Raw genomic sequence first — 20,830 nt, forward strand, 5'->3', positions numbered from 1 at the left:
AAATTATCTTCCTAGAAATTTAGGACAAAAGCGAACGGTTATATGAGAGTGGAATTTTTTTTATAGTTAGTTTCCCATCTAGTATACTTATAGGTATACAAATATAAAGCCAGAGATGATAAAGCCGCCAAAGACAACTGAAGGAAAAGGAAGAAGAATCGGTTACAAATTTTTGAGAGGCACCGAACATTATTTGAGTGCGTAGAATAGCGTAAAGTGCAGTACAATATCTTGAGTGGGAGCCACGCTCGAGGCATATTTCTTGTGACTAGCCATAGCGAATCATGAAACCTGGAGGCACGACTAAAGTCTCCGCCGCCAAAAATTCTGTCGTCGAGGTTAGTGTGGATCACGCTATTACTAAAATTTCACTTGAAGTATATTCAATATAAAATTTTTATACAATTTTTAAGAAAGTAGAGAATTGTCTGATCTGTTCGAAAAAGTATTTACTGTATGTTATATTGCATAATATTTGTTAATAATATAACGGCCATTTTTTTTTATTCACTAACGGTCATTGAATATTTGAGTAAGTTTTGTTGCCATTAGAAAAACGACCATTTTTTCAATAGAGCATTTGAACAATTCTTTTTGTTGTTGTCTAAACTCAATTCTAAGGTTGAAGATATATTAACTTGATTACTTTAGAAATTTGGAGTTTTCAATGTATCTATAACTTTTTTGTCTAGTTGGTTGTTTGAATTAATGTTAGTTATTAATTTCAGGACGTTAAAACCAGGAAATCATTGCATGTTCTTCAACAAGCTGCAACGGACAAGGAAAATCTGGTGGGGGCAGGGAGAATTTTAAGATCCACGGCATTGGGCAAAGAAGCATTTAAGGAGTAACTATCATTGTTAGCATAAAAGCTAATGAAATATTTGTTAAATGTCAGTCATGTTTCTAGTGAGATGACAGACAAGATGAAGAACGAAATTACTAAACGTAAAAAGATTACATATAAGGACAGGGCTGTGCAAACTGCCTGGGGTGAAAAAATAAATATTAAAGTAGAAGATTTGACTTCTGAAGGTAAGCAATCCTATGAAATTTATATATCCTTATACAACTGTGTCAAGTATGAACATTTACATCTGGAGTAATTGAATCTACTGTATTTTCTGTGCCTTTGCGCTGCCAAGGATTTTGACAAAAAGTAAAAAATAAATACATTAACATTTGCTTATCTGAGTGAATAATAAAATTAATTTAAAATGTCATATCGCGTGAAGCTGGACCTAGTGAAAATTATTGGAAAGTTCTCGCCGAAAGACGACGAATAGCTCTAGATGATGCCTTAGAAGAAAACAAAGAGCTCACAGAACGAGTACAGAAGCTCGAAGAAGAAAATCGCATTTGCAAGGAAATGCTTGACGAAACCCGAGCGCTTGTTGAAGTTTTACAGGTATATAAATTTCTTATTTATCTTATAATTACCCTTAATTTTCGACAGAAATTAAATATGTTTCTTCTACTTCAGGAAATGATTGGCGAAGATCGTAGTGACATCAACAATTCTCTTGAGGACAGTGCGCTGTAATATGATTATTCGTTTCCCAACTTCTTATTTTGCTCGCCATAAATCCTTCAAATAAGTCCTTGAAATTGTTACTACTGCTATGAAATAATTTAAATCTTATGGAAGTTCGAGGTGGACTTATAATGTAAAGAGCTAGATCTTCAAATAAGATTAACATTATCATTATCGTTAAGGATCTCGAGTGTTAGGGTGGTGAAGTTAGTTATAATTTTTGTTACATTTCATTCCTGCAACCATTTCTTTTGTCATTAAAAAATCTTACTTCTCAAGTGATTAGTTCATATCTGTGTGCGTGCACGTGTTTGTTTTAATTAAGAAAGAAATCTGTAATCCTAGTGTTCGTTATGCATCTGATTAATATAGTAAGAAAATGGGGTCCATCTCGAACGTAATGTGTACCAATGTATATTTGATTAAAAAGTTAGAATCGACGAAAAAGAAGCTAATTAATGTTAATCATTAAGTTCTCCTTCAGTACATTGCTCGTATATAAGTTTATCTTATTTTTACAAAGAATTATTTAGTTCGACAGATTGCAGACTCTGAGAGTAGAAAATACGACTGAGACTAGAAAATAGAAATGTGCAAATTATATATTCATCGGTATGTTTGAGTAACATCCTTCCATCCTTTCCTTATGGCTGTATCCCCAATGGGGGACATGTGCCAGTAACTAGTCTTATATAATCAAGATTGAAGCTGGGCGCGAATTCCGAGAACCTTTCGGTCGTGAATCCGCTACTCTAATGATTGGGCTACGGTCGCTCCCTATGTTTAAATAATATTTATTGAAAAGAAAAATTTCTCTAACATTCATTAAATCATTTTTAATGTAATTCAACGTTAACGAATATTACCACAGCAACTCAAAAGAGTCTGGTTTTCACGAATAGAATAATATAAGAAAATCCTATTGATTTTTGTGTAATAAAAGAATTTCAGTATAGCTTTATTGTTGTCAAGTCCCGCGATTACTTTAGCCGTACATTCAGGTATTCATTATAGATCGATTATCTATACTTACCTACGCTACCCCTGCAATGACTCAGCTGATGTAAAATACTCGTAACAATATAAGTATTCTATAATAGAGGCTATCTTATCTTTAGGACATCGGCTATTGTTAAGACATTACCATTAATCCCTTAGGAAGCATGAATTAGTTGAAGAAAGAGGGAGTAATACATATTTCCTTCTCTTTCTATTTTACAAGGAAGTAATTGGTTCTTGTAAGCATAAAGTACTTGGAGTACTTGGTACGTGGCATACAGTCTGCTTCATTGTAAATATATAAACATATATATTATATCTTTGCAGTACAGTGACGCCCGGAATACAAAACTATACAGAAAAAAGAAGTCCGTAATGGTCGCGGAGAGCAGCCAGTGTTACACGTGAAAAAATTGAAGGATAAGTAAGATTACGCGCAGTAATAGAAAAACATGATAAAGAAACAAAGACAATATGATAACAATAACATAGATAAACAATCTGTTCAACGCAAAAGCGTCAATCTTCGTCCTTAAAGCGGCGATAAATAGATTGGACGTAGGTAAAAACGCATTTCCAATCCGGGCGGCGCATCATCACCATATCCTCGACGTCGAGTAGTGGAGCGATACCTGCTACTTCGCTAAAAATGAAAAAAAAAGAATAAAAACTTAATATAAATATTCAATTATATTAACAAATCGTTGCGGGGTCGAATCTGGACCGTTCAATGAAGTTGGATTCACGCGTTATAGAAGCACTAACCCTAATAATAATAAGTCAACAGGAAAATATTTTCTAACAGTTAATTGTAGCTAATTGCAATTATTTAATTATTTTCTAATTATAATATAATTTATAGAAAACATTCTTGGAAGATTTGATTATATTTAAATATATTTGGACTATTTTGCTCCACAAGGATTTTATTATGTCTTTATGTGGTAAGCGGTTTTTTTCTTGTATCTTTTAATCAATAATACGAATAACTTACTCGGCTTTGGTGAAGGCCAATTCGAAGTTCTTTCTGCGATCTTCAGGACGTAGACTGTGGTAATCGAAGGCATCGGGCCTGAAGTGATGGATCAAAGCGCAGAAGGCCAATCCATTGCTCCAGCTCGTCGAGAAATTATCTAACTGCACATTCTGTTGCGACAAGAGTACACGATTCACTCGTTAGAGTAATATTTCTGAAAATATTCTTAATTATCGTATAAAAAGTAATTTTAATTACCTCGTACTCCTTAGTTTTCGCTCGACACCATGCCAATAATCGTTCTTTGATATGAACCGCATTATTCTGCACCACGGGATCAGTAAACTTAAACTGAAAATCCTTCCCTGGTGATTTCGGAGTGCTGTAGTTTAATTACATACTTCAATATCGTTGCTGCAGGTTTTAATGATGAGTCTGATTGATTACAGTTAAGTAATAATGGCGCAATACCTTGGCGAACGGGGAGCGCTGTTCTGTCGATCGAGTTGGCGAAATTTAGCAAATGGCGACATGGGCTTCTTTGGCGCTGAAAAAATGACTTTGTTGGTTACTTAAGAGCTTGTCAACACTCCGCATTCGTTATGTGTATTAATCATTACGGTTTTATTAATGTAAGGCACGACGCATGCACTGTATGTATGTCGAACACATTAATATACATATATACATTTCACGGTTACTATTTATTACTCGCGCCGTTATCATTGTGCATCTCTGTGGTTCACACCTGTTCTCACTTTGCAACACGTCATCTATATAAAAACTTTTTCATGTGTACGTTGCATTGTGTGATTGTGTTTAATTCATTTTTTTCACTCCGCCATAGAGCATCGTCTCTTGTCAGACCGATCTTTTTGAAATTTATTCTTGTCCGCTTACCCTTGTCTTTCAACTTGTCTCTAGTCATTTATATTTGTTGCGTTTACACGTCCCACTCGAGGAATCCGAGAACCGCCAAGAAAAATTTTGCCTTTCCGATTGGAATTTTAATGTTTTTTGCTGAGAGGAATGTTGTGTTGGTTTAATGGATTTCAACAGCCATTGTTTGTTAACGATCATCGTATTTAATGACTGAATTTTAGTGTTGCGTGAGGTGCGTGTTCCCGAAGTTGGGTAATGAAAAAAATGAAAAAATTTAGACGAAAATATTGAAAAACAAAATTTTATATCCGAGGTGGTTTTCTACCACCGCTATCACTGTGCCAAAAAAAATGAGCAAAGAATGAAGTGGCGTGACGTACAAAAAATAGGTGTTCCTTGGCGGCGGATGACCCAAATTTATGATACTAATTCTGTCGAGTTGCGCCTGGCACGATTTTCTATTTTTATTCAGATAAAAAATAACCGGATCGATCAATCTTCCAGGTTCCCCAAGAAATGATTTTCAAAAATCAAAAGAATTACTGATCTTCGATTTTTTCAATTATAATACTGGCTACCCAGTTCCATCTGATTACTAATGCTTCAGTAGTACATGGGGTACGGTTTTCTTTGATTTGTTTTAATTTGTTTCTCATTAAAGAAAAATGCTCTAAATTAGAATATTAAGGTATAATCTGTGTAGCAAACTCTCTACTGTAAAAATTACACACTAGGTCTCATTTTATATAAGAGAGTAATCAGGAATAGGAGAAAAACAAAGTGTAATATTAAACTAGCCGAGAGTTAATGAAACTCACAATCTAAAATCTACGCAAACCTCGAGCTAGAAACTGCACACAAGAAAAATCCTATTTTTAACGTACCGCGCATAATAATCGTAAATCAAAAAATTCTATATAAAATTGTCGTAATGGTGATTCTTGAGAACAAAGGTTGATATGAAAAAGCAATAAAAAGAAAAACAAAAAGTAATAACGAAAGAAATTGAACCCCTTGAGACGCGATATGTGAGTGAAGAGAAGAATAAAACAAAAGGAACTCACTGCGTTCGGGGCTGCCAAAAGAAAACAAGAAGAAGAGTAGGAAGAAGTAGAAGAAGTAGAAGGTCCGCCTCTCGCAATCCCAGGGCTTCGGAAACACACATCGGACACGACACAGAAGAGTTTCGTCGGAGTCACTGAATTAATTAAGTAATATGATTGTCTTTAACTAGGAACAATTAATATGGAGAATCGGCACCGGTTGCTTCTCTGAAGAGGCTGTCAAAGACCCTGTCAACATCTCCGTCATCAAATTTTCCATCCTCGCCAATGTGAGGCATTGTTCTACTTCTAGCTAATCCCGAGTAGGTCTTCTTCGAGGAGAAGTGCCTCTTAGATTTCGATTCTCTCTTTGGTTCTTGATTCGTTGGACTTTCGAAATATCGTTGAATTCTTTCTTCCATTTTTTTTACAGTATCCGACGAGCTAGAAGCTTCATATTGCTTGTTTAATCTTAAGGATGGCGATCTGGGTTTTGGCGGTTTCGTCGGCGATGTTGACGTCGAATGGACATTCGATCTCGCCACAGCCAACTGGTGCCAGGATTCTGATTTTGATAAAACTATTGATCGAGATGGTTTTGTCGAACAGGACATCAGGTATTCGTCACTGGTATCTATTGGACTTGAATTCCTTGTGATTTTTACTATTTGTGATGGTGTCACTACGTTTACTTTTGGCAGGGATTTTGGTACTGTTACTGGTTTGAAATGCTGTGTTGCTGATGATCTCTCTTCAAAGAGACTGATCTTCTCCTGGGTGTTGTTATTCTCGATCACTGGTTCTGGTTTACTTCTAACTGGACTTGGTGAATGGGAGTTTGGAAATTCTGGTTCGTACTTTATTTTTCCTGAACTCGTTGAACCTTGACTAAATCTTCGAGGACTGTTAGAGTCTTGTCGAATTCTTCCTACATTTTGATAGTCAAATTCTTGTTTAATCTTTCCAGTGTTACTGGAGTCGATCTCTAATCTTATTCTTCCTGAACTGTTTGATTCTTGTCCGTTTCTACCAGAAATTGGTTCAGGTTTAATGCTATAATTTTTTTCACAATAATCTGACTTTGGTAAATCATAAGGATACTCTGGTTTAGATACTTCGTAAGCTCTATTACCAGGATATTCTGGTTTTGGTATTTCAAAGGCTTTACTTGGATATTCTGATTTTGGTAAATCTGTTGGTCTGGTAGGATACACTATTTTTGATGCCATGGAGGGATTTAATTGAATTTGTTCAGATTCTTGAACTTTTTTAATTAATTCTTGCTGTAACAAATTATGTCTTTGGATTTCATCTAGCTTCTTTTCTTTTGGTATCGAATAAGATTGTTCAGGTCCTTCGTCAGGACTTTCTGGCACTGAGGCTACTGTTGCTATGGCACATGTGTATCGAGTTACAACTCCTTCTGAGCTAATATCCTGGTTTTGTATATTTTCATCATCTAAAAATTCTTGGGTAGTTTCTGGCAATATAGGTACAGGCTGATAACTTTGTTCTTGAAGATCATGTGGGACTATGGAAGCTTTGCGTTCATTTTCTACTGGTGTAGTATAATGTGCAGAATCCTGGTCTTGTTTCGTTTTTTCACTGTAATGCAAATTTGGAGTTTGTTGTGGATTATTTGAAATTTGTTTCTCAGGATATTTCAGTGAGGGATAAGTTTGTGGCACATAAGGTTGATTTCCACTTTGTGAAATGGTCGGAGCAGTATAGCTTTGATGTTGCTTTTCAGGAAGGCTTGAATAATTTTGATTTTCTTTTTCAACAATGTTTTGTGTTCCATAAATCTGTTGTTTCTCGAATGCTCTTCTATCAGGTTGACTTTCTTTTCCTGCATAATTTGGATGACCGCAGCACTGATTTGGTTTCTTTGAGTAACTTTGTACACTGTATGTTTGACTTTGTTTTTGTCTGTCAGGGAAACTTTGTATTGCGTTATCGTAAATCTGCTTTTCAGGGTAATTCGCAATTTCATTGTATTTTTGTCGCTCAGGAACACTTTGCTTTCCATTATAATTATGTTTTTCAGAACTATTCTGTCTTGAATAACCCATACTTGTGCTTGTTGGTGCTTGTTGATAATTTTTTGCAAATTGATAGTTGTTGCTCTGATGGTCCTTCGCTGTTGTTGCATCACTGTACAAAAGTCTGTTTCCATTGTAACTTTGTACACCATTCAATATTTTGTTTTCTCCGCCACGAGTCTCTTGGTCATCTTGAGCATTTTGTATTTTCAAAAATATTGGTTGGTGAGTCTTATTCAAATAATTAACCTTTGATTCATTAATAATATTATGAACAGGTCCTATGCGTAAAGAATAATTCTCTCCAGAATCAGAAGGAGGTACATGTTCCGTATCAATGGATTTTCTTCGTAGATCTTTGAATGGATTCTGCTTTGGTGTATCCGGAGTCGTCACAGTAGGACACTTTGGTTTATTTTTATCAATATGCATTATTAGTTTCGTTGTAGCTGCACTAACCACGGATTGCGGGTAGGCGTTATTTCCCAATTTTGATTCATTTTTGTTTGGTACAAATTGCTTGCAGAACGAATTATAATTAAATGTGCCATGATCAGTAATTTTTTCGGATTTTCCGATCTGATAAACATTTTCAGGAATCTTATTGGGTTTAGGTTTGTACTTCGGATAATTTGGTTGATCTTGTTTCTCTTGGTCGAACATTTTCACTTTTGCTTGCAGCAAACTTCCAGATTTTGGCAAGTAATTTGGCTTTGGAAACGAAGGGGGGTCGTTCCTATTAGGTTTCTCAATTTTTTGAAAGGGCGACGTTGGAGCGTGTGTAAATCCAGTTGATATTTGCTTTCCCGGATTAAAAGGAAGTCGTAAAGAACCAACTACTACGCCTTCTTGATCCTCTGTGTCGTTGGGTTCCGAATTTTGAGTTCCCACATGGTCATTGTGGTTCCTCAAATCTTGGTGAAATTTATTTTTGTATACTTGATGGCTCTCTTGATTTTGAGATCCTGCCGTGAATTTATTTTTGATTCCTGAGTACGCTTCAGAATTTACGGATTTCGGTAGATATTGATATTTTGGTTCTTTATGATTTTCTGGCTGTTTGGACATCGGTGGGAATTGAATCCTTGATCCTAGATGGTTTTCTGAATTTCCACTATTTGGTAAAAATTGCCTTTTGACGCCAAATTGATTCTCTACTGTTTTGTTGCCGGATAAAAATTGATTTTTTGGTCCTGCATAAGTTTGAGGCTCCTTAGTTTCATGTACAAATTTATTTTTTGCTACTGTTTGATTCTGAGTTCCAGTAAATCCATTTTGGAATTTATTTTTTAATACGGAATAATCTTCTGGGTCCCTGGATCCGCTTTTCCTAAATCCAAAAGGATTTTCGTTTCTCTTAATGCCCGGACTCTTCACATTCCCATCGTCGTGCTTATCAAAAGCAGTTTTAATATTGGAGAACCTGCTGTTCCAATTTCTATCAGCTGCTGAATTATTGAAGCTACGAAAAGGCAATCCTGTGTTCACTGTGCCCGGATCGTTGTTCTTATTGAAAAGAGCCAAAAACTTTTTATCACTTTCAGTCCTGGCTTGAAAATTAGGCACAATATTTGCTCCACTAGGAGTCTTATCACCGATATTAATTGGTCTCTTCAAAGCCATGCCATTCTCAGCTTGTAACTTCATATAATTTGGAATATCAATAGTGTTGGCACGTTTGATCTTTGTTTTCTTCTCCAGGAACTTGTTATATCTGCTGCTAGGCGCAGGCTGCACATAAAAATTAGGAATAGGAATCTCTTCTTGAGGACTTGAGGGCTTCACAATTGGGTTATTCTTCGAGGGTTCTATCACTGGTGGAATAACTGGCGGTGGCACTGACGTAATCATCACAGGTTCCACATTAACTTTATTATTAACTTTATTAACTTCCTTCTGATGAGTACTGGCATCGTGGACAGGTTCATTATTTTCAACCTTATTAATTATCGGTTCATTAAGATTCTTTTCCTCGAGCCACTTTCTAGCCCTGGCAAGTTCCTCGCTCGTTACGCCTATAGTATGTCTATCCGTTCTTCTTCTTTTGTTAGGCGTAACTTTAGCAGGCGTCACTTGCTTCACTTCCTCAGGAATCTTCAATTTGCTTAGTAGATTGCTGATGAGTCGCAAAAGGTGTAACTTGTTGCCAGGATCCAATGTAGAACTGTATTTTATGAGTGTTGAAGCGTCGACCCTTTTAAGTGTGTCCTGTAGACGACTAAGCGCTGTTTGCAGATCAGAGAGTAGAAGATCTTCAAGAAACTTCAAATCCAATTGACGAGGACTACGTTCCGGACTAAGACCGGACGCCCACATCCTTAGATCCTCCTCAGATTCCAGTCCGGAATCTTCTGGTGGAATTGGCTCCTCGCTGCTTTGACTCGAACACGACAGCTCCAAGGCCGAACGTAGTCTCTCTACTAATACGGGCAACAAATTGCACTCACCAGCCTTCCCTCGTTCAGGGCATGACGACTGTGATGGGTTCGCAGGACTTCCGCTCTCTGCTGCTACGACGCTACTGGGCACAGGATCCTCGTTCTTCGGCGTTGGAGTACTTTCTGTTGGCAGAAGTGAAATGATTTTCTTTTCTTGTTATACAAAGGCTTGGTGCAACTTAGGTTTTACGCGTGAATGACTTGTCAATCTTGTAATTTTCTTTTTTGCTTCTATTTATATAGTGGAGACATGAGGATTTTACTCAGCGATCTTTATTTGCTTCACAAGAAAGACCAGGACAAAGACTCTGAGGACATTTTTGAAGTACTGGAAAATCAAATTTGATCTCATGCCAATTCTTTTCCTGGATCAATCTGGTACGCCAATTTTCCACATCTCTTAAAATAATACTAGACATCTGTCTGTTGGCCAGGATAAGCAACGTCAGTGGTACTAAAAGCTAAATTTACATTTTTTTTTAATTTATTGAAGTAAATTAACCTGCGAACGAACCTGGTTCTGGTGTGGCAACATCTGCTTTCTCTGTATCATCTTCGTCAGGTCGTGAACTCTCAGCGTCACTGGATTCACTATCAGCTGCAGATTGAATTTCTGCAATTGCAAATGAATTCGATTTTTTATATCGGCTTATTTTTATATATCTTTATATCTTTAAAATGATTCTTTTTCTCACCTTCCGTTTCCGACATTAGGGCAGTTCACTGTTGATTCGCCTGAAACGAAGAAGTTAAAATAATAATCGTCAAATTATTCAGTTGTCTTGAGGACGAAGTTTAGACTGCAATGAGTGGCCAAGTGCGAGGGATTTAGCAATCATGTTTTATTTCTCTGAATAAATCAAACGCCAGCAATCCATTCTTTTATTAGTATCTGCGTCGTTTCAATCTGCGTTGTAAGAGTTGAAAATGGTTCGGGAAGTTCTCGTGTGATGGAATTACAATGTGCTTCAAGGTCAGGACGGATTTAAAATAGAATGAATTTTCGCGACTATTTAAAATTCATGGAGACGGTTTTCGGGGTTGGAAAATTTACGGAAGAGAAGCAAAAGTTACGCTCAAAATCACTGTTGCCATTGTCATATTGAATACTCCATCAAATTGCATATATACTATTTTACGTATTTAGTATCATATATTTTTTATAATTAAAGGAAGCGCATTCTATGTTTATTTTAAACGATCATCATTATTTAAGCAAACGTTTGACCAGCACACGTGGAGAAAACTAGTACACCACGTAGCACAGGCATTGCCAGCGAATTATCACGTGCGAAAATAACTTTGACCTGTTTTGAGTAAACAGAGAATTCTTACTAATTTTGTGGGTTGCAGCATGGGCTCATCACTATACTTTACTAGACATGTTATACTTCTGCCTTATTGGTTAATTTTACTATACGGAAGTCACGAGAGACTTACGCATCCTCACGTCATAAAATTTACTCTAGTTATTTGTCGTATAATACAATTTTCTAAATTGCTAAATGGTACCGGTGGACTGTGATTTTGGCAGCATCAACGTTGAACTATTTTACACATGTAAAAGTAGGATGAACTCAGATGACTAATGACTTCGGAACTCAATTAGTACAGAATTAGTGTGAACCTGAAGGTTCTACTTGTTACTCAGACGATACCTGTTTTAAATTATACAGAAGTTTACCCTGCAACAAGTTTTTATCAACTGTTTCCCTTTTGCAGATTATGCAGCTACCCACTCCTTAGTGAATGTATCTCTGAACTTTAATGGAGCTCAAATGACGAATTATTTTGAAGCTTTTACCATGCTACGTGGGAGTCATTGAAAAGTAGATCCGAGGAAAGACAAAACAATGAGATACAACGTGTGGTAAATACAACGAACTTTTTGGGTCTTGGATGTCGCCTTGTTGGATGACATGAGGCATTAGGCATGCGTTGACGGAAGGGACAATAAAAGTAGAAGGAATACAAAGAAACTATGAAAAAGACTAATGAAGAGTATGTTCACAATGAATAGTTAGTTCACAATGAGTTGGTAAAAAGATAAAGAACAAATCGAGACTTCGAGTACAGTGAACTGTGACATTTTAATTTTTTTTTTTTTTTCTAAATGCGTCTAAACAGCTTTTTGACAAAATTCAAAAAAAAAAATCTAGTATCACTGACACGGATTACGTAGTCTCCTAGAATATTTGCACGCATATAGAATACTCTAATAATATTCATTCACAGAATAAGACAGCACGATGTGCCTCGCCAAAGTTGGAACAATGGTGACGAAGTGGGAAGAGAAAGAGAATGAGAAGAGAAGACATTGTAGACATTCTTCGTAGGACACCGTTCGGCTAGTTATACTTTTTGTCGTTCACATTAGTTAACACAAGTAGTTTTCTCATTGGGTATAAATATATAAATAATAATATAGAAAATAAATAATCATTGATCATCACGATATAGTTACAAAGAAACTAATGAAATTGTATTCTTTACCTTACAGGTCCATAATGAGGAACATGGAAAGAGAACAAAAAGTGGAAGAAATGAATCTGTAAGAAATAGGCAGAGAGAGAGAAAGAGAGAGGGCAAATGAAAGAGAGGAAAGAAGATGGTGGTCAGTGCACGCGGGACTACGGTAAACGGTAGTGAGTGTAGAACTTGGGGCCACGAGGCCGTCTTCTATAAATAATTTCATACATTATATGTATACCAACCGGGCAAACTAACGTCAGCCTTCGACAGTTTTACCTAAATATTTTACGATCATCCACGTATTTTTAGGTAAAACGATCGATGATGATGCAGGTGAAGAGATCCATGTTAGCCATGGCAGTTCACCCTGTTTCACATAATCTCATTATCATTCTCAATACTCATATTAATAATTACTCGCTTAAAATTCAACGCTAGTGAAAATTTCACGTATGGAACACGTGACGACTTTGATCGTGAAAAGTTCCACAGTTCCTTTTTTCTGGAGTTGCCTAGAATTTTTATTTAACTTTTTCATTGAGAGACAATTTTATTTTGAATTATTGTATGTAGGTGAGAGCAAAATAATTTGAAGTATTGATACCGACTGGTATTTTTAGATCTATGAGTTTTACTCTGATTTTGTAGTAATTGATAGGTTTTTTGTTCGTGTCTGACTAAATGGTTTTATATGATATTATCCAACTAAATTATTCTTAGTGTGACGCACTGTTCAGAGTACGTTCGAAACTCATGTCGATTGCAAAACTGCACTCTACGGAATGCACTGTTAGTCATCAGATTTATGTTCCTTTGTCATCAGGCAAATGAGACTTCCTAGGTTTTTGTTTTGTGTGGAATTATCCCCAATTCTGTTCTCATGGGTTTTATCCTCTAGTGAAAACACATACGTGATCAAAGTATAATTATTAGCATCGTTCTTAGAATTGATATGTAATTAAAGAATTATTTTTTTAGCAAAGTTATAAGCTTATAAGGTTACTTGCCCTTGAAAATGAGGATAACATCCTTTAGATCTAAAAGGAAGAAAGCGCGTCGTTAGCTCTTGCGTGTCAAAGAATTCTGCTTACCTCTAGATTCTCGCTAATTGTGCGTGCAAACTTAAACGCAAATATGTTACTGTAAATATTAGTGCCTCTGTGAAAGGAATACTATTTAGTGGCAGTATTAGAAAATTGGCATATCGAAATTTGAAATTTGTCCTAGGAGTGACTCCAAATTATTTCTCTGAAAGGAGAACAATAATTCTAAATACTTAAAATCGTGCGTAAAGTCAAGACTTTTTAAAAACAAATTGACAGCTGTAAATATTAGCAATTAAATGAATGAAGTTGAATGTCTGAAAAGTCTGGCAAGAAAAACATTTCAAAACTTTTCTCAATCTTCGGTCTCTCACTGTCTGGTAATTTGAGAAGTCAATTAATCATACTGAATTATAGTAAAAAGAGAATGTAAGAAACGAGGAACGAAACTAAAACCATTAATCATCAATCTAGATCATAGTTAGCTTCACAAAAATTAGCCATAAGAAAAATGTCAATCGAGCCTTTTATGGCTGGGAATGTCACGCATCTAAATTTCTCTCGTCTCAACCGCACGCACTAGATTTTTCCTAAATGTAATTTTAATGAACTCTCTCTTGAATTTTACAGGCCAAGAAATTTCGGAAAGAATCACCAGAAAGTAATCGCCGCCTTTTATGGTAAGGAGACCAGCATACCGCACGGTTAAATCTCGAGTAAGAAAAAATATAATGAGCGAATAAATCCATACCCCAATGAAAAAACCAAATCTCACAACACCGCACCCATCACAAGAAAAATCAAGAACATCCCCACAGTTAATAAAATCAAAAAGGAATCAAATAAACTCGACACACCACCACCAAAGAACAAAAAAATCTCAAGGAAAAAAAAGTACTTTTGGTACTCTAAGAATAATTGCAGTGCGAGGGTCTCCGATGTTCGGCCAAGCAGCTCGAGGTACAGAAACGTTATAACGAAATAGAATTTTCGTCGGATTCGAAGTGGAAAGAGAAAGAAGAATTTACCTTGGAGGGTTGGTAGGCAGCGGCGTCGACGATGGATTCTATTCTTTAGTAGTATAAAGGTGTTTATGGTCTTCGTATGGATGTTTGTGATGTTGAGCGATTATGGTGTTTTTGTGACGTTGATGGCGTAGTCGATGGTGGTGGTTGTTGTTGTGATGATGATGATGATTATGGTGGTGGTAGTGGTGGTGGTGGTGGTGGTGGTGGTGGTGGCGGTGACGGCGGTGGTTGTAGGTTTTTGGCCAGCGTGCTGCGTGGCGACTGCGCGGCAGACTAGAACTTCTTCTCTCTTCTTGCCGGCGCTGAAGTATGGCATCACTCGGACCAAATTAGATCTCTCGAAATAGCGGAGTTATTGCTGTTACCTCAACCTCCTGGCTATACCTTAATTTCCCGTAAATGAACTCCCTCCCCAGTACTCATAATTCATCCATCTTTCATATCCATAGATAGCCCGGTGTTCTTCGTGCATTTTTCAATCTATTCTCCTTCTTTAACTTTTATTTCTGTACCACTTTTCTTGCGCACATCTTTATCTGTGTGGCTCTATGCATCTTTTTTTTTTATTCTCATTATACTTTTACACGCAAGAACATCTCGGCTTCGCGGATGCTTTACTAGGCTATGACCATTTCCTTTGTATGTACCGTTTACCTAATTCGGATCTATTAGGATAATTTCCTTGTGGTGATTACGAGTGAAGCTAGTGGTTATTACATAGTGACAGGCTTGGTAGTTTCTCGGTGATAGATTTTACTGTGTTAAATATTCAATGACTGTAGCTAATATATTATTATTGTTTAATATACATGGGATAGCTAATAATTTTCAATTACAATTAACTAGAGCGGGTGATTCGTGAATTGTATTTACGATATATATATATATTAATTCTCTTTCTTCTTGCAGAAAATAATACGCTTCAGGGACTTCTAATTGCTACTGTTGTAATTGTTCAAGTTTAATTTCTGCTGATCAACTAATGTTTATTTAATTAATTTTAGTTCAGATCTCTGAATCAGCTACCTAATAATATTATATTATTACCGATAGAAAGACTATCTAAAGACTTTTGATTTAAATAAGATCAATGTCGTTTGTAAATCTATCTTTGATCCGAAGGATTTTCTTTATTCTTACTGCCAACTCGGTTGTTATCTGAATCAATGAGTAACACCAGTCTTGCTATACATATGTATGCATATCAGTGCAGAGAGAAATTATAATTTATACAATAGGTCGAGCGTGATAAAAACTACTGTATCCTGTATCTTGATATACATATTCATATTTAGAAATTCGTAGCATAGGACATTATCCAGAGAACAATATATACAGAAGTATTCATTCTTTTACCGGTAGGCACATTGAGAGAAATGAAAAGTGGATTAAACAAATTAATATTATACAAGGTGTTCGTTATGAAACGCACTGTAGTAACAGCGTTACATTCCTTTTCAAATTCTAATGAATACGTGTATTTTCATTTTTTATTTCATATATGAAAATTTCGAGATAATCAAGGTTGAAGTTGCAGTAATGCGACCAATCAGAACGCGTTTAAACGGAGCGTAGTTGACGTCGCGAGCCAGCCCGCAAGGCCTGCTTACAGGAGGCCAATAACACTAAGATTATCGTCGTAGTGTCCCTGTTTATCTGCATGCAATTGAGTAAGATACAAGAGACGATAATCTTAGTGTTATTGGCCTACTGTAAGCAGGCCTTGCGGGCTGGCTCGCGTCGTCATCTACGCTCTGTTTAAACACGTTCTGATTGGTCGCATTACTGCAACTTTAACCTTGATTATCTCGAAATTTTCATATATGAAATAAAAAATGAAAATACACGTATTCATTAGAATTTGAAAAGGAATGTAACGCTGTTACTACAGTGCGTTTCATAACGAACACCTTGTATAATATTAATTTGTTTAATCCAAGAGCGTTGAGGAAGTAATAATTCAATGTGGTGCCGGGCTACGTGCGTGAAAATAATTTTAGAATGAAAGTGAGTCTTGACATTACTGTCACGGAGTTCACTTGCATACTTTTTAACAGTGACACGACAATAAATAATCCGTTAATTCCGCATTGAGCATGCTGTACTATTTTATACATTATCTCTTAAGCCTCTTTACTGTAAATAATCTAATAACGCATTGCGGTTCTTTGACATTAGTTCCTCTTATATTCATTCTTACTTGTACTTTCAATATCACAATGCCATGACGATCACAATTGCGGTATATCAAAACCGTTCTATTGTCCCATTATCCTCTTGCCTATTGCAATACCGTGGGCGATGTTCTGAGGAAACTTAGGATTGATTCTTAATGTCAAAATAGATTAACTGTATCAGAGTAACAATCATGGGTGATTCATAAGATAATTTCAAGCTAATATTACTATAGAGTGATAGTGAATAGTCTTATAGATTTTTTTTCATGGATTAAATGAGGAGTGACTAGCGGACCCTGAAAAGTAGTAATAAAGTAGACAATTGTTCTAAATAGTTGGATGTATATAGTAAATAGCTATAAAAGAAAGAAATACTCATAAAGTACTAGTGACAATGGCTTTGAGAAGAATAGAGCTGCAACTATTGGCCAGTATGGTTATAATTCCTGGCATTCACCAGCTTAGAAGGAGAAGGAGATGGAACGTGAGTGAAAAATTGTATCCATTTGAGAGAGACGTAAGTCTCTCCCACCGGTATACCAACTTCGTTCTCCCACCAACCTTCGTTTAACTTCCACCTTCCAGGATCGCTCCACGACGGCGGAGGCCACTTTCAACTGGAAACCTGTTAACCTACTTGAGCCAGTCTTTGAGCTACTTCTCGAGGAGACTCATTGCGTCCGTTCCAACGTTGCAGGTGCATTCGTGCATGTGCGAGGATACAGCTAAAAGAACACGGACGATTTACCATCGTGAAGACAAAAAATCGACATGCACCTGCATCCGGATTCCTGGGACGTGGTTATAGCGAAGTACTGTTCGCTCTCTTTGTAATTACATCAATGGACTCTGCTCCAATTTTATCACGTGGATTAATTGCTTTCGATCGTTATTTATTCGTGTGATTGATGAGAAGATTAACGTATTTTTGCAATTCTTATTTCCCTTTTTCTAAAAAAAGTGCAGTGAAGGACAATGCAAACTGTTGAACTTGAGCTTTAAACTTTTATATTTAAGTTTTACGGGAACGATCATTTATTATGTTCAAGTAACACTAGACTTATTGTGTATTTTTTGCACTCACGTGTCTCCAGACGATTAATTGTCTGCAATGTGATTTTTTGTAAGATTGTATAATCGAGAGTGACTCTTTGTTGGTACTTGTTTTCGTGGGAATATATTCCAGGAACTGTTTTCACTCTCGTTATTCAAATAGAACGTCTCATCGTGTTTAGTATTGTTGTACGATAACAGCCGTAATTTCTGTACCGTAACGCTCGTTCACAAAGAAGTTCACTGCAGTGAATTCTACCTGGATATTGTATACCTTTACTAATATATAAAAAAATAATACCGGATACGAAGGCACCAGTGATATCGATCTAGAGAATATATTAAATAAGGCGGATGTATCAAGCATCCGGAACTTTATACTATATATGTTGTATAATTAACAAAATATTTTACTCTTTGATTTCAATTGTTTTTCAATTTCATTGTTTCATAAATATAAAGCTGTTCAAGCAAGTAATACTGAACTTATTTAAAAAGATATTTACGTACGCATTAATCAGCTGTGCGTCATAGACTAATTATTATATTTTTGATTATTTCAGATAAAAAATGAGGGGATGGTTCGATGCTTTTCGCAATGATGGCGGTCCGACCTTGTACAGCTACAGCAACAGAACACCAGTTACTGGGGATGTGCAGCTTATCACGATATTCGTGATATTCTGCACAATATATACAGCCTTTATAATAATATTCCCAGGGATACGCAAGCAGGTATATTTAAAAGTTCCACAATAAATTATTAGCCAAAAAAAGAAGTGGAAATTGGTCCATGCAAAATATACCATTCGCACTAGGTTCTTTCGATGATAATCAATTATACAAAACTCTAATATGTATTCGTTGTTTTAATGACAATATTTTTGCAGAAATTAACGACGTTCTTGACTGTTACACTTAGTATGTTCGTGGGTACGACGATTCAAGGTTCGTAAACCGCTGTCTCTTACAGCAATGTAAATTACTGGATACATTGCATAATATCTACGATATGCCTCTGTAGTTGCTCAATATGGCTCGACATGGCATACGGCCTCCACAACAGTCGTAAGTTCCTACAGTGCCTTTTCTAAGCAACGAATGACGGCCGAAATTGGCGGATTTATCGGTCTGATGCACATCAATATCACCTATAGAGGTAAAATCAAACAGCAAAGCTGACTTATGCATCAGTGAGATCAAATCAGAATCTGTCTCGTATTGAGCAATCGTTTTTTTCAGTATTGCCAGGATACGACGAGTTGAACGATGTTGAATTCAACGAGAGATTCTGGTGGAGAAGTCCTAACGAGATGTCGACTTCCTTCAAGGAAGCATTGTATCGCGGAGCACCTTTTCCAATACTTTCCGTGGCGGAGTACTTCAGCCTTCATCAGGAAGGATTCTCTTGGGGTAGCAAATATCGCGAAGCTGGTTATTACGCTTCTATAATGCTTTGGTAAATCAATGGCTATATTATATCATAGGATTTGATACGCTTTTTCTATTTAACATTCAATACTAATTTTACTTTTATATTTAGGACCTCTCTGGCTTCTTGGTTCATGATGAATCTTCTGCTTATGGTTGTACCTAGATATGGAGCATATAGTATGGTTTTTACTGGACTTTGTATGCTCCTTACTGATCTTACGTACTGGTCACTTCTACCATGCGATCCACTAGTTGCCCATGTCGATGGTTCCATTCTTATATTTAATTTTGGATGGAATTATTGGCTGGTGCTTGCTGCTGGTAAGTTTCTTTATTGTGGTACGAACGTAGATCAATAATTTCTGTTTATTTAAAAGTTTTAATTAAAAACAAATTTACAAAATTAGTCACTACGGGGCTAATGGCTTTAATTTAAATTTCATAACTTATTTTGAATAATTCAGAGAACTGTGTGCTCGTCAATAATGGGATCATGCGATTCCTTAATTTTAAAGAGCATTCTCCTTGTTAAGAACTGGATGATGGCAATATGTAAATACGGTTACATAATGGAAACCGCTCAGCTAAAACTACCGGTTTGCTCAAAGAGTAGGCGGCGCGAGAATTCTTACCGTTACATTACACAGTCTGGGTATTTACGGTTTCGTTATTGATTTTCTTATATGCCATTTATTATTCAATTTCTAATCAGTAGGATTCATGTACCATATCTTTTTATTGTCGTTGCTATTGAACTTTCTTTATTGCAGGCATCGGCTGCTTATTCACTGGAATGATCATCACGGCCATAGACCTAATCTTCCCACATCAGTTCTCAACCATCCTGGAGGTCGATTACGACACACCATATGATAGACACGTCATCATCGAGGAAAGTTTTGATACGAGAAATACAAGGCGCAGGTTACCTAAGATCGAGGATGCTTTTGGTGACCGGATTATAAGGTAGGTCATAGTTTTGAAAGATTGATTTAATATATATATCTATGGATTCCAATAGTTCTTATTTATTTTTATTGACAAATAATTGAACTTTTCTGTGAACAGGCAATTGTCGTCGAAATTGGTTGCTGAGAAGGAGGATCGTCAAGGCGTCATCAATCAAGGATACGTCTCGCAGGAACCTTCAGAATTTCAACACGAGATTACCAATGAGTCAAACAAGAGTAATTGGTCTTATCCTTTCCCACCAACTCCACGAAGAACTATTAATTGAAATTATGATAGTCTCCATTATTGATTTAAGGTCGTATTGAACACTTAATGTCGTACGTAGAGTTGAAATACTTTGACTACTCGTAATTAAATGTAAAGTTCATGTATTTAATGCATTCCATCGATATCATGTGCATTGCACTTTGGCAATACATTCCTAATTATTCGGCACGATTTATTTTGACGAATTTAATATTAATATCACGAAACATTTTTTTAAGCAGCATTATTCCATGTATTTTAGATAAATATTTAATAAATTGTCTTTTAGTAGCATATCAATTCTATGATATTCCTTAGGCTACCAACTGGCGGTAAAAATTAGTAATTTATGTTATTTGTACCGAGTGGATAAACAAGTAACATTTTAAAAGATTTATCTGATAAATATCGTTCGTGTCGTGGTACAGGATCACTTCAGAAATTCTAACCGGAAGAATCAAATAAATAATCTTTTGATTCGACCCTGAGCC

The 20,830-nt window shown here is 36.2% G+C and overlaps 3 protein-coding genes and 1 long non-coding RNA gene across 16 annotated transcripts; 3 read left to right on the forward strand and 1 right to left on the reverse strand.

Annotated features, from left to right (window-relative positions):
• The first annotated feature begins 95 nt into the window (after positions 1-95).
• On the forward strand, positions 96-2,135 carry LOC107267998 (geminin). Of its 2 annotated transcripts, none has more exons than XM_015740272.2 (5): positions 96-338; positions 729-847; positions 899-1,035; positions 1,236-1,408; positions 1,484-2,135. In XM_015740272.2, exons 1-5 carry the CDS (start codon positions 285-287, stop codon positions 1,541-1,543), a joined length of 543 nt encoding a protein of 180 aa, XP_015595758.1. In that variant the 5' UTR covers positions 96-284; the 3' UTR covers positions 1,544-2,135. The 2 variants fall into 2 exon arrangements, with proteins under 2 accessions (XP_015595758.1, XP_015595759.1); XM_015740273.2 differs by having other exon boundaries at positions 97-338; positions 911-1,035.
• A 1,826-nt stretch (positions 2,136-3,961) lies between these two features.
• Positions 3,962-14,595, reverse strand: LOC107267996. Of its 8 annotated transcripts, none has more exons than XM_015740265.2 (6): positions 14,458-14,595; positions 13,394-13,423; positions 10,610-10,649; positions 10,429-10,527; positions 5,456-10,037; positions 3,962-4,056 (listed from the first exon to the last, which is right to left on the reverse strand). In XM_015740265.2, exons 3-5 carry the CDS (start codon positions 10,623-10,625, stop codon positions 5,632-5,634), a joined length of 4,521 nt encoding a protein of 1,506 aa, XP_015595751.1. In that variant the 5' UTR covers positions 10,626-10,649; positions 13,394-13,423; positions 14,458-14,595; the 3' UTR covers positions 3,962-4,056; positions 5,456-5,631. The 8 variants fall into 8 exon arrangements, with proteins under 8 accessions (XP_015595751.1, XP_024941012.1, XP_015595752.1 ...); XM_025085244.1 differs by lacking the exon at positions 14,458-14,595 and adding an exon at positions 14,328-14,366; XM_015740266.2 differs by lacking the exon at positions 14,458-14,595 and adding an exon at positions 14,181-14,290.
• Positions 10,656-15,886, forward strand: LOC107268001. Of its 3 annotated transcripts, XR_003059770.1 has the most exons (5): positions 10,656-11,933; positions 12,150-12,316; positions 12,415-12,695; positions 14,060-14,109; positions 15,367-15,886. It is a non-coding gene; the product is annotated as an uncharacterized LOC107268001 (long non-coding RNA). The 3 variants fall into 3 exon arrangements; XR_003059771.1 differs by lacking the exon at positions 15,367-15,886 and having other exon boundaries at positions 14,060-14,193; XR_003059772.1 differs by lacking the exon at positions 15,367-15,886 and having other exon boundaries at positions 12,415-12,559; positions 14,060-14,193.
• A 786-nt stretch (positions 15,887-16,672) lies between these two features.
• On the forward strand, positions 16,673-20,558 carry LOC107268016 (dual oxidase maturation factor 1). 3 transcript variants are annotated; one of them, XM_015740346.2, is made up of 9 exons: positions 16,673-17,118; positions 17,220-17,446; positions 18,251-18,422; positions 18,578-18,635; positions 18,712-18,846; positions 18,930-19,146; positions 19,231-19,442; positions 19,892-20,087; positions 20,190-20,558. In XM_015740346.2, the coding sequence occupies exons 3-9, from the start codon at positions 18,258-18,260 to the stop codon at positions 20,356-20,358; spliced, it is 1,152 nt and encodes a 383-aa protein (XP_015595832.1). In that variant the 5' UTR covers positions 16,673-17,118; positions 17,220-17,446; positions 18,251-18,257; the 3' UTR covers positions 20,359-20,558. The 3 variants fall into 3 exon arrangements, with proteins under 3 accessions (XP_015595832.1, XP_015595833.1, XP_015595834.1); XM_015740347.2 differs by having other exon boundaries at positions 16,953-17,118; positions 17,220-17,464; XM_015740348.2 differs by lacking the exons at positions 16,673-17,118; positions 17,220-17,446 and adding an exon at positions 17,937-17,955.
• Positions 20,559-20,830: the final 272 nt, after the last annotated feature.

The sequence above is a fragment of the Cephus cinctus genome, unplaced genomic scaffold (genome assembly GCF_000341935.2).
Source record: "Cephus cinctus unplaced genomic scaffold, Ccin1 Ccin1_scaffold0462, whole genome shotgun sequence".
Lineage (NCBI taxonomy): Eukaryota > Metazoa > Arthropoda > Insecta > Hymenoptera > Cephidae > Cephus > Cephus cinctus.